A 12,941-nucleotide genomic window follows, 5' to 3' on the forward strand; every position below is an offset into this window, starting at 1 on the left:
TGTCTGGTCAAACTCCACAATGTTGGCTTTCAACTTTTTCAACACATACTGATCTGAGTTGATTGTGGTGCCACACTCCAAGAAGTCCACAAGCAATACCCCATCTTTGTCCCAAAACACTGTCACCATGACTTTACCAACAGAAGGCTGTCTTTTGAACTTCTTACACGGTGAATTTTGATGGTGCCACTCCACTGACTGTCTCCTCGTTTCAGGGTCATAATGGTGGACCCAGGTTTCATCATCTGTGACTATGCATGAGAGAAAAATGTCATCTACACTCGTAGCACTGGAGAAGTTCCATACAGATGACTTTCAGGGATTCTTTGTGCTGTGTCAGCATTTTGGGGGTCCACCAGTCATAAACCTTGTTGTAGCCTAGTTCCTTTATGATGGTTATCACAGCAGGTTTCCCTATACCCACTGTATCACACAATTTGCATGTTGTGATGCGGCAGTCCTCTTTGATCAGCAAGTCAATCCAGCTATTGTTGTGTCGCTTCGGGGATTGTCGACAATGTCACTTTCCGCATGGATTTCAATAGGCATCACTTCACACACACTTAAAGTGTCTTACCCAACATCTAACTGTAATCACATCTACCGTACTGTCACCATAAACATTTTTGAGACGAGTATGGATTTTGATAGGCATCACTTCTTCCTTTGTGAGAAATTCAATCACCACTCTTTGCTTGATACGTATATATGTAACATCCACCATTTTGAAATATCTGTGTGCTACACTCACAAGACCAATCACAGCACCAGTCAGTATGATGAAACTAGAGACCTCTGGTGACCACTCAGTGATGTGAAATGATCTACGGCTCCACACTTGAAAGCAAAAAATTAAGAGGCATTATTTCGTACCAGTCTTCATAACTGCAAATATTTTATGTACAACATTAGAGCTTGACTATGATAAAGACTAAATGAAAAGTCACTTACCAGCAATCTGTTCTTCAGTCAACTGGTCTGCCTGAAAAGATTTAATGCATCCATTTTAATCTGTAAGCTAAAGATAATCAATACACAACATATATCTAGGGTGTCCCAGAAATACTAGGAAGTTATTTTACAATTATTTTTATTTTAGAAGTATGGGGCATGTTAACTACCAATGGTACATGAATACAAAACATGTTTTTATTGTGAAGACATTTTATGTTGTTGGTTTGATGTGTAATGGTACACTGGCAGCTGAAGCCATAATGCGCCAAGTCAAGAAAACATTTTATAAAATGGAAAACAACAGAGATGTGCCACTGTTTTCTAGAGTAGTTTGATCAATCAATAAAATGAGACAGTGACCAACTTAATCAAGCACTTTAAAGCCACAGGTTCGGTAAATGACTTGGTCCGAAAGACCAAGGTCTCTCTGCACAGAAGAAAACAAGTAGGTTGTTCAAGTTTCTTTCCTTCAAAGTCCAAAAAAAGTGTCATGTGAGTTCAACAAGAACTTCACATTTCAAGAAAATCCATATAGAGGATATTTCACAAGCTCAACTTGAAACCATAACACCCACATTTACTTCACACTGACTGAGGATGATCCAGATCAACATGTGGAGTTTTACAAAACTTTTAGGAAGAAATGTGCAGAAAATAATACCTATCTTGAAAAACTTTTGGAGTGATGAAGCAACTTAAGTGGAATGGCCATGTCAATTTGCACAATAGTGTTTACTGGTCAAGCGAAATCAGCATGATCAAATTACAAAGGATGTCAATATTCTGGGTGTCATCATTTGGATTGGGATTTGTGCTGCAGGTCTCATGGGTATGTTCCTTTTTGACGGAACAGTGACAGATAAAAGTAAAAGTTGTAGCCGTGCTAAATAAATTTTTCTAACTAAAGCTAACTGGCCAAATATTGCCAAAATGTGGTAGCAGCATGATGGAATGCTACGGTGTCACAGTGCACAACTTATTAGATGAATATTTTCCTCAGCAGTGGATTGAAAGGTGTGGACCAATTGATTAACCTGCCCAATCACCAGATCTCACTCCTCCAGATTTCTTCCTCTGGAGCATGCTAAAAAATGCAGTTTATGCTCAGAAACCCAGGAATATCCAAGCAACTAAAACAGCAAACTGATATCTGCACAGAGATTAGTGAAGATTTGTGTTGGAAAGTGTGCTATTCTGTGAGAGTTTAAAAATGTATTGACGTGAATGGACAGCACTTTGAACTGTTGCAATAAATTGTTTTATGTCCAAGTTTTGTAAATAAAAATTGTAATAACTGCTGGTTGACTATAAAATTAGATTATTGTAAATGGATAGGATGAGAAAGTACAACTAATAATAAAAAAGTAAATTTTAAAATAACTGTCCTATTACGTCTGGGACAACACAGTTGTGTGTGTAGGCAAATAGATGAGAAAAGTGTATGGGTAAGGGTGCTGACCTATCAGGTGAACATTGAAACAATTGAAAAAAATTAAAAGAAGCAGATTACACAAAATTTTTAAATAAAATTAAATCAAATTTTTTTTATATAAATGGTACTTAATGCTGTAGGCCCTAATATTTTAACTATGCCATGAAGGGCCAGCAGCCAAAAACCAAAGGAAACAGCAATAAGCAAGGTTTCTGTTATGATGTATACATAGCAGACAAAAAAAAAAAAAAAAAAAAAAAGTGCAGATATATACATCACAGATAACCCAACAGAGACAAAAAAAAAGAAAAGGAATAATGAAAAACAAAACCAATATAAATAACTGTCCTATTACCTCTGGGACGACACTGTGTGTGTGTGTGTGTGCGCGCGCGCGCGCGCGTGTAGGCAATGATATAAGTGTATGAGTAGGGGGTGCTGACCTATCAGGTGTAGTAACATTTGAAATAATTAAAAGTGCCTGTAAAAAATAAAAGCAGTTTACATAAAAATTTTAAATAAAATTAAATGAAATTATATAAAATGGTACTTAATGCTGTAGGCCCTACGATTTTAACTATGTCATGAAGGGTGGGCAGCCAAAACCAAAGGAAACAGCAATAAGCAAGGTTTCTGTTATGATGTATATGTCCACCCCTCCCCTCCCCCACCTGAATCCACCCCGGACTCAAGAACTCATACCAGTCACGAAAAATGCGTCATGCGCTCTAATCAAACTACTAGTAGGGGCAGGCATGGGAAGAGCCTCTGGTGGAAGCCACAGATGACGTCACACACGTGACCGATCAAATTTACTCAGTAGAAAATCAGAAAAACTGCGAGCCCATTGTTAAAATATTCACAGCTCACCACTGTTTATTATACAGGGTGTCTCAAAAATATTGGTACAAACGTTTAGGGGAGGTAAGTAACATCTAAACGAATGTGAATCGCATAGGAACCCATAACCGGAAACGTCACAGGAAAGTAGTAGCAGAGGCACAAGAAGCAGAAATGACAAAAAACAGTAATTAGTGGCAAACATTCATTTGACATAATATTAACAATAGAGTACGAGATGGATGCATTTCATGATGTTACAACAGATGCTCGAAGTTTCCACCATGAGACGTGATGCATGCGTGACACCGATGCAGCATGGATTGGCGGACACGGTCGAACACACCTGGAGTTTCTTTGACAGTAGCAGCAGCACAAACGAGTCTCGCCACAAGATCCATTTCTGTCTCCACAGGCGATTCATACACGATGGATTTGAGGGCCCCCACAGAAAGAAATCAAGACTCAATAAATCAGTTGAGCGTGGGGGCCAGGCAACGGGTTCATCAAGCCAATCCATTGATGCCCAAAACACCTGTTCAAATGGTCACGAACAAACCATTCATAATGGGCAGGCACCCCGTCAAGTTTGAAACCAAATGTTGCATCTCACATTTGCTGGAACATTGTCAAGTAACCCTGGTAGAACTTGTTCAAGAAAGATCCGATATTTAGCGGAGTTCATGTGGGATGGTAACAGGTATGGGCCGACTAAGCAGTCGCCGACCATATCTGCCGACAGATTTAGTGCAAAGCGATGTTGTGCCGCATGGAGACACACACTGTGTGGATTGTTGAGAGCCCACACATGAGCATTGTGCTGATTGAATAAGCCTTCCCAAGTGAAATAAGCCTCATCTGTGAACAAAACAGAGGCTGGAAGATTCAAGTCTTGAACACTTTCTTGGAGAAACCACTACACAAAAGCCACACGTGCAGGAGGATCTTGGGGGAGCAGTAACTGAACCCTTTGGAGATGAAACAGGTGTAAGGAATCGTCATGCCAGACACACTGTACACTGCAACGAGACACTCCTAAGGCAGAGGCAACGGCATGCGTGCTGGTAGTAGGATTATTCTGGACAGCATTCAACACACTTTCTTCGATGGCGAGAGTTCGCGTCGAAGGTGGTCTGCCCGCACTACTCCTGTTACCTCTAAATGACCCATAATCGCACAAATTTTGATGCACACGTGCAAACAAATGGTGGTCTGGTACATGTCTGTCTGGGAAGCATTCTCCATAAATTCGTTGAGTGGCTCGTCCATTGCCCTCTGCTAATCCATACACTAGGTGCATGTCTGCCAGCTCACAGTTCGTATATCAATGCATGCTCTTCGTGCGGCGACTACTGCTTGAATGAGTAAACGAAAAATTTTCCCTCTCGCGAACTGATGAACAGCGCCGTCTACCGACTTACGGTGACGTTTCCGGATATGGGTTCCTATGCGATTCACATTCCTTTAGATGTTACCTACCTCCCCTAAACATTTGTAGCAATATTTTTGAGACACCCTGTATATATATAATAAACAGTGGTGTGTGTGTGTGTGTGTGTGTATAATACATGTATATGCATGTACGAATATCACAATTCGGACACTGGTGCCATCAAGGGGGGCACCATTAAATTTCCCTTCAATTAGCTTTCAAATTCTATATTATATTAGTTGAGTTCCTTCCACAGTACCCTCTTCATTTTTCCTCCCCCTTCCTTTTCTTTCTTTTTTGTATCATTTTATTGGTTTAGTTTATCATTTTGCTCTACTGGTTTGCCATACTACTGGCATACATTTTATTTTAGTTTAATTTATGCAATATGCATGTTCGCTGCCTCTGACGTTTGCATTACTATTTTTACATTTATTTTTATTTCTTATTCTTTTATTCAAATTTGTTAAACTTTGGATTATATATATATATATATATATATATATATATTAAAATGTTGTTGTTGTTGTTATTTTGGTTTTTAGGAGCATTAGCAACTAAGGCCATATTGCTCCGGTGCAGTGGTCATTCCCTGACCTTTCCGCATCCTCCGTATTTGGTGGTGACGGGCTCGAACCCCGGTCTAATCAAGAAGCGTGTGCTACGCACTGCTGCTCCTTCCCACCTGATATATATTAAAAAGCTGAATTTGAATCTACTCTGAAAATGTGTTACAGTATAGACTATTTTTGTCTGTTACTTTGACTGAAGTTCATGAAATTTAGAAACAAGTTAGGTAATATGAACAATGCATTTTATTTTTGGTTTTTTTGCATTTGATTTTTTTTCATAAATTAATTTTCTGTAATTAGTTTAATTTAAATAAATTCCAAGTTATGGCTAATGATATACAGGGGGAGGCAGCATGGATAACTCAAAATTACTTTGTAACTTAATTTTTTTATAGCACACATAAAAGCAACTACCAATTATAACTTATGTATATCTATAAATATCAATAAAGTATACATGTGTAACAGTTAAATATTGAATTTTCAAGACATAAAATAAGTTTTTTATTTATATTCAGGGATGGCTACATATAGTTAGGGAACTTATAAATATATTACAAGAATATATAGACGACTAGAATATATATTTTTCTTTGAAAAATATTTTTTACTGAACCAAAATAGAAAGAAGAGCATGGTGAAAATACCATAAGATACAGCTTAGAATTATACAAAAGAATTAGAATTATACCATAAGATACAGCTTAGAATTATACAAAAGAATTAGAATTATACCATAAGATACAGCTTAGAATTATACTGCCAGCTTAGAATTATACAAAACCTTGTTTATATTCAACAACAGTGACAAGGGACCAGAGGAGTTAACTTTATCTTAACTAGCACAGCAGTGAACAATATTTTATTTTATTTATTTTTTTTTTTGACAGTGTATGGGCTCTTTTTTGGGAATGTAACTGTCCAATTACATTACCCCAAGACCACATGTCACTGCTGTTTTTGATATTCTGGGCTGGAAAAATAAAGATACTGTCTCTGCAGGCATTTTGAATTATTTTCACTTGGAATGTTTCTGGTATTTACTATATCCACATTTCTGTATGGGTATAGTAGGGATGATTAAGTGAATCAGTGAAAAGCTCACCTTTAAAAATATAAGAACATATTTCGTGATATCACGTTAATTCAAATAGGCAGCATATTTACGCTATACTTGCAACTACTCAACTGCAATCCATGTGGAAGAAACTATAAAATTAGACTATTGTAAATGAAAAGGATGAGAAAATAATCAGTACATGTACTTCATTATTCATAGTTTTAGAGATGGGTTACATAGGTCTATCTAAATATTCAATGGGGTGGATGATTTCATAATAACAAAGGTGAATGAGAAATTGTTGCAGTTAAGGAAACAAAACACCTTGTGCAGTTGGAATCTATCTAATTATATTAAAAACAGCAGCAGAGGTCATTTAAAACCTTTAGCCATCACACAATAAGAGCATCAGATTTAAGATATGTACCTGCAGAATGAGATATGCATATGTACCTCCTATTCACAAGGGTGGTTCAAAAGGAAAAGTGAGCAAATACAAACTTCAATTTAATCTGTCTGCCAGGGAAAATAATGGAATCAACAGTTAACAAAGTAATGCAGCATATTGATAGAAGTGGAACCATTAGACAATAACAGCACAGATATATTAAAGGGAAATCATCTCTCAAATCTGGTTGGCTAATATAACGTTGATAAGGGTTCTGCACTCAATGTTGGGGACCATGTGTGTAATATTTACTAATGAAAATTTATGCAGGTATTTCAAGTTGGGCTAGAATTGCTGATGATAATGGGGGGGGGGGGGGGTGTTGGAAAATGATGGTAAAGTATGCTACTTCAGTAGGATCTAGACAAACTCAGAAAATGGCAATTGAAGTTTAACAATGATAAATGCAAAGGACTACATTTGGGTAGCAGTATTCTGCAAATAATATATTGTCTGGATGGTACCAAATTCAAAGTAATGGAGCATGAACAAGAATCTGGAGGTACTGTGTACCCCACGACATTCTCTAAGCAGTGCAACAATCTGCTAGAACAGACCATGCAGTTCTTTCAATGATATATATATACACAAGTAATTTGGCAGCAGAGACAGAGGTAATTATCCCATTATATACAGCAATGGTGAGGCCATACCTGAAATACTGAATACCGGTTTGGAAACCTCAATTTAGGAAGGATGTAGATCTGTGGAAAGGGTGCAGAGAAGAAACAAGATTCAGAGGCACAGAAAGATATTCTACCTAAGAAAGAATGCAGGTTCATATACTAGTCTCTAGAAACAAAGCATCTAAATGGTAACCTAATTTAAGTGTATAAAACTTTATAAGGGTTAAGCAAACTGAATACATTTACCTTTTCTCATAAGAAACACACAGGGGAGTGGGGGACACTAAACCAAAAGGACGGAATTCATGGGATACCTGGTTCCTGGGCAACGTGATATTGTCACCCCCCCCACCACTGACTTCAACGAGGGAGGTACCAGAAACGTCTCCACCAAGACCACAGAGATCATTAGCTTCAATAGGTTATGGGAGCTGCCAACCCACCAGAGTTCCACTGCTAACACCATGCCTCAACTGGGTGAAAGAACATCGGCACTGGACCTTGGATGATTAGAGACGGGTCTCCTGGGATGATGAGTACCGTTTCCAGTTATTTCGAGCGGATGGAAGGGTGTGTATCTAGCAGAAACCGCACAAAGTTTTGCAACCGTAATGTCAACAAGGAACTGTTCGGGCTGGTGGACAGTCGGCAATGGTCTGGGGTGCGTTTAACTGGCACACGTTGGGACCTCTGGTACAGAAATTGTACTATCCTAGTTGTAGGATAACCTACACAAAAGATGATCGACAATGACAGGGATGGCCTCTCTAATGAAGAACTCGTGGAAATTACAAAAGAATAAGAGCATGCAATTGAGGGAGATGAAGATCAAAATAGCCCCGGGGCTCACATCTGGTGAGTATGGGCTTGGCAAACCCAGGGTCCTGATACTAACCTATTGTACTAACCTAGACCATTGTACAGTAATTGTACAATGGTCTAGGTTACGTATCCACCCTTGCAGACCATCTGCATCCCTTCATGGTCATGGTGCACCCACAGAGCAATGGACTCTTCCAGCAGGACAATGCACCTCCCCACAGAGCCGCAGTGACTAGAACATGGTTCTAAGAGCATTCCACAGATTTTACAACCATGGAATGGGCTCCTCATTCACTGGACATGAACCCTGTGGAGAATCTTTGGGATGCTGTGGAAAGTCTCCACCCATTAATTGACGGAATTATGGACAGCAGTACAGCAAGCACGGATGGAAATACCTGTGCAATGCTTTTGTGAACTACTGGACTCAATGCCTTGCCATGTGACTGCCCGTATCCAGACAAAAGGTGGGCCTATCCATTACTAGGTAGGTATCCCATGATTTCTGTCCACTCAGTGTAATGTAACTCAGAAAGGGATGGTTGCAAAATAAATATATAAAAATTAGCATTCAACTGTTGGAGTAATCAACTGTTCAAATAAAATTTCACCAAATGTTGTAGAGGTAGATTTTTTTTTTAGGTTGCTGTTGTGCAAATTTTGCTTACATCACATGTCATGTAAAAATACACACAGTTGACTTTGCATTAGCAACACTTACCTAATACTTAGGGAGGGGGCACCTTTTTTGCTCATACGGCAGGGACTCCAGAAGGTGTTGCTGGTGTCCTGTGGTAGTGTTACCCATGCATTTGCACAGTGTCAGATAATGCCCATACATTGTCAAGTACATGGTTGTAACATCAAAACATCCTTTTTCAGTATGTCCCAAAAATTGTGTTGAGACTGAGTGAGTTGGGAAAGTCAGCAACCTGCCGGGCCTCGTGGCATAGTGTGTTCTATTTTTGATAGATGCCAGAGTTGTCTCAATATAATGACATTACAAAAGGATGTACTTGATCAGTTACAATAGAAAGGTAGGCATTTCCATCAAGCCACTGATTAAAGATGAACAGAAGATCCAGGGCATGCCATAAAGTTCCCAAACCATAACGCTGCCTCCAGCCTGCCACACAGCAACAGTCATCCAGGTGCCATAGTCTCGTTGCTTTCTCCAAATGCAGATATGCCCATCAGCATAGAGTTGAAAACAAGATTAACCATACCAGGCAACAGATTTCCACATGTCAGTGGTCAAGTGTTGGTGCTGACATGACCATGCAAGATGCAGTTTGTCTCACAGTGAGCATGGGATAGCAAGACCAATACCAAGCAGATATTGGTCTCGCTATTCCTGTTATACTGGGTGGTTAGCTAGGACACTGCTATATCTATGCTCAAATACATATGGCTGTCCTACGTATGACTTTGGCTGGTTGTTCCAGGCCTACTGAGCCAGTCATGGAAAACTCATGACACCACAGAATGGGAGCACTTAACCATGTTGAATGTTGTTGAGATACTGGTACTTGCATGTCTTGTACTCTTATAGTTTGCAATGTATGCAAACTATAATATCATGAGGCTGTTCCTAACTTTTAACCTTCACCAGCTTCACAGACCAGCACATTCCTACACAAGGGGGTGTTGCTAATATTAGTCCTGCATCTGGGTCATGTACCCACATCATGCACTGGGTCTTCAGTAATGTTGCAGTTTTAAGGGTTGGGTGCAGTTCCATTTAAATAATACAAAATTTAAAATATTAACCCATAAAGTAACTTTTTATTTTTTCCCTCTAACTTATGCATTGTAGTTTTATCTTGTAAACTGAATTCCACACAACACTACTCTACTACTGCTATCTTTATAAACTGCATACATGCACCTAAAAAGGTACTATTAGTACTATTATTTTAGCTGCTCAATATGGAATTGAGAGACATGAAAAGTGGCGGGGGGCATCCTTTTTCAATTTCCAAATTACTGCTTATTTTATTGTTATTATTATATAGCATAATAGTACCACTGTCAGAATTATAAACTGAATAAACACAAAAAATAAAGAAAAATACCATTAAAAGTTGCTAAAAATGCATGCTAACTTTTTTAGGTTTTCATTCATCACAATAAATTCAAAATTACTGTAGACTTTAAATAGCTTATGGCCATACATAACAAAATATGCCTGCATTTTCATTTTTCATTGTTTATATCCAGACTCCTTTGAGGTAATAAGGCTAAAAATATGGATAAAGATTTGATATGATTTAAATGTCACATGGGTAACTTACACCATGTGCCAAGCAAAAAGATATAAAGAAGCAAGGTATGCAAAAATATAAAATAATACAGTATATACAATTAAGAAAAAATAATGTGTATTTAGAGCATGAAGTTTGCTCTGGAAACTGAGGATGAAGATGAGGGTGGACACAGTCCAACCATCACTATGAATGCTGATTTTAGTTTTGGCAGCATTTTTTTTTCTGATTTTGCAGAATGAGAGGGATTTAATTCTTATCGCCCCTGCCAACAGTTGTTTCCACACAACACCTTTCTACAAATTTGTAAATTATTTTATGAATACACAAAATATTAATATTCTAATTGACTTTTTATTGCCGAAGTGTGATAAATAAAAATTTAATACAGTACAAAGCTTAAAGCTAATAATTCATTCCCGAAAGCGCTGAGTGAATCAGCACTAAGCAAGCATGGTATTCTCATAAGGTAACATATATATTTGTCAGTTGCAGTCTATGCCATATGATATTTCTTAATCAACAATAAACAGTAGTGAAAAGGCACACAAGTGTTGGTCAAAATATTTTAATATTCAAAAATTTTTACATATAAAATATTTTATATTAGATATGTATATAATTATGTGGTAACTACCTACATCATATATCAAAATTAAACTTCAAATGCCAATTAAAATCATAAATTTATTAATCAGTTTTTTTGGACTGAAAAAAAAAAAGTGTCGATTTTGGGTTGTGCTATGTCCCTCTTCCTCTCATTGCACAAAATCATGTAGGGATTCATTTCTTTCTTTAAATTTCTTATTACCTTGGAACTTCGTTCCATGTCAGGGTCATTCTCCTAGAAATACAAAGGGTGCTAGGAAAGTTTTGCAATATGACGCAACAATGAATCACAGGAAGCTGCTTGTTGCTGCATGTTGAGACATGTTCATACGTGCATAGTAGCCGCCGCGCCAAGTCGATGGGCTCAGTTATTCATTAGTAGTGAGAGTGTAAAGTGATTGCGATTGCATCGTGGTCACGAAATGAGATAAGGACAGTTTTGCGGTATAATTTCGTGCGTGGTTTAACCATAGACCAGTGCTTAGAAGAAATGACTCTTGCACTAGATGATGATTGTCCACATCGTACAATGATATTCAGGTGGTATAGAGAATTCCAAAGGGGAAATTTCACTCTCGAGGATTCTGAGAGGCCGGGAAGGCCACGAACGTCAGTTACGGAGGAAAACGTTACTGCTGTGAGGAAAATGCTTGACGAAAACAGGCGGGTGACCTACCAACAGATAGAGGATACTTTGGGCCTAAATGCACCAGCAATTCGTTAGATTCTGCAAGATCATTTGCACGTGAAGAAACTTTGTTCTCTCTGGGTGCCGCATCAACTGACTGAAGAGCAGATGACACGACGTGTGACTTGGTGCCGGGAGATGTTAAAAAAGTTTGATAAGGGACAATCTCGGTATGTGAACAACATCGTGACAGGTGACGAGACTTGGCTGTACTATTACGATCTGCTGACCAAGGCTCAAAACAAAGTTTGGGTCTTTGATGATGACAACACACCCGTAATTGTCAGAAAATCCCGATCTGTAAAGAAGAAAATGATAGCTGTATTTTTCAAATCGAGTGGAATTGTGGAACGTGTCGTTTTGGACACGCAGAAGACAGTCACAGCTAAGTGGTATACTGAACAATGCCTGCCTAAAGTCATTGGATCTATGAAGAACCTGCGGCCAAAGTCAAGAACGGACACCTGGTACCTCCATCACGATAATGCTGCAGCTCACTGCGCCAAAGCCTGCACCAAATATTTGATCACGACAGGACTGAAACTTCTCGAGCACCCTCCCTACAGTCCAAACCTTGCTCCCTGCGACTTTGCACTGTTCCCGCATGTGAAAATGAAGCTAAAAGGGAGGCGGTTTTCCAGTGATGAGGACCTTCTACGGGCTTGGGACAACGAGTGTGCTTTACTCCCTAGTGAAACTTGGCAGAACTGGTTTAAAGATTGGTTTCGGAGGATGGAGAGGTGTATTGAATGTAGAGGAAATTACTTTGAAAAAATTAAATAAACAAAGCTGTATTGCAAAACTTTCCTAGTACCCTTTGTAATCACACATTTTTTCGGTGTTCGAAAGCTTCACTAAGCCCTTTTGCAGTCAGCGACTTTATCGGTTCTTCATATGTAGTTATTATTATTAGCCATATATGGATGTGCTGCAGGAAGTTTTGTTACTGCTGAGGAAGGGAGCAGAAGCTTCCGAAAGCTCCAGAGATTTTTATCGTTTTTATCGCTTTTAATCCGGTTTATTTTAGTGTATTTTATCTCAAGGATTTTATCACAGTTTTAATGTTTTTGCATGTATATAATTTAATTTAATATAATAGCAGTTTTTGTAAATATTTATTTTATTTTAATATGTAAATAAATATTTTAGTTACAGTAAATACTTATTCTTATGGTCGGTGTGAGCTGATTTAAT

General features: G+C 38.4%; 1 protein-coding gene across 1 annotated transcript in view; it reads right to left on the reverse strand.

The window, feature by feature from the left end:
* Positions 1-12,941, reverse strand: part of LOC150084690 (calmodulin-like) — a gene marked incomplete at its 5' end in the record, with an annotated part of 117,200 nt that overhangs the window by 67,799 nt on the left and 36,460 nt on the right. Inside the window, 2 exons of the mRNA XM_090376323.1 lie at positions 952-982; positions 7,392-7,498. Coding sequence (XP_090232449.1) covers positions 952-982; positions 7,392-7,498 — 138 coding nt within the window. The remainder of the gene's footprint in view (positions 1-951; positions 983-7,391; positions 7,499-12,941) is intronic.

This window comes from Mastigoproctus giganteus, chromosome 6 (genome assembly GCF_048544385.1).
Source record: "Mastigoproctus giganteus isolate SK-2022 chromosome 6, ASM4854438v1, whole genome shotgun sequence".
NCBI lineage: Eukaryota > Metazoa > Arthropoda > Arachnida > Uropygi > Thelyphonidae > Mastigoproctus > Mastigoproctus giganteus.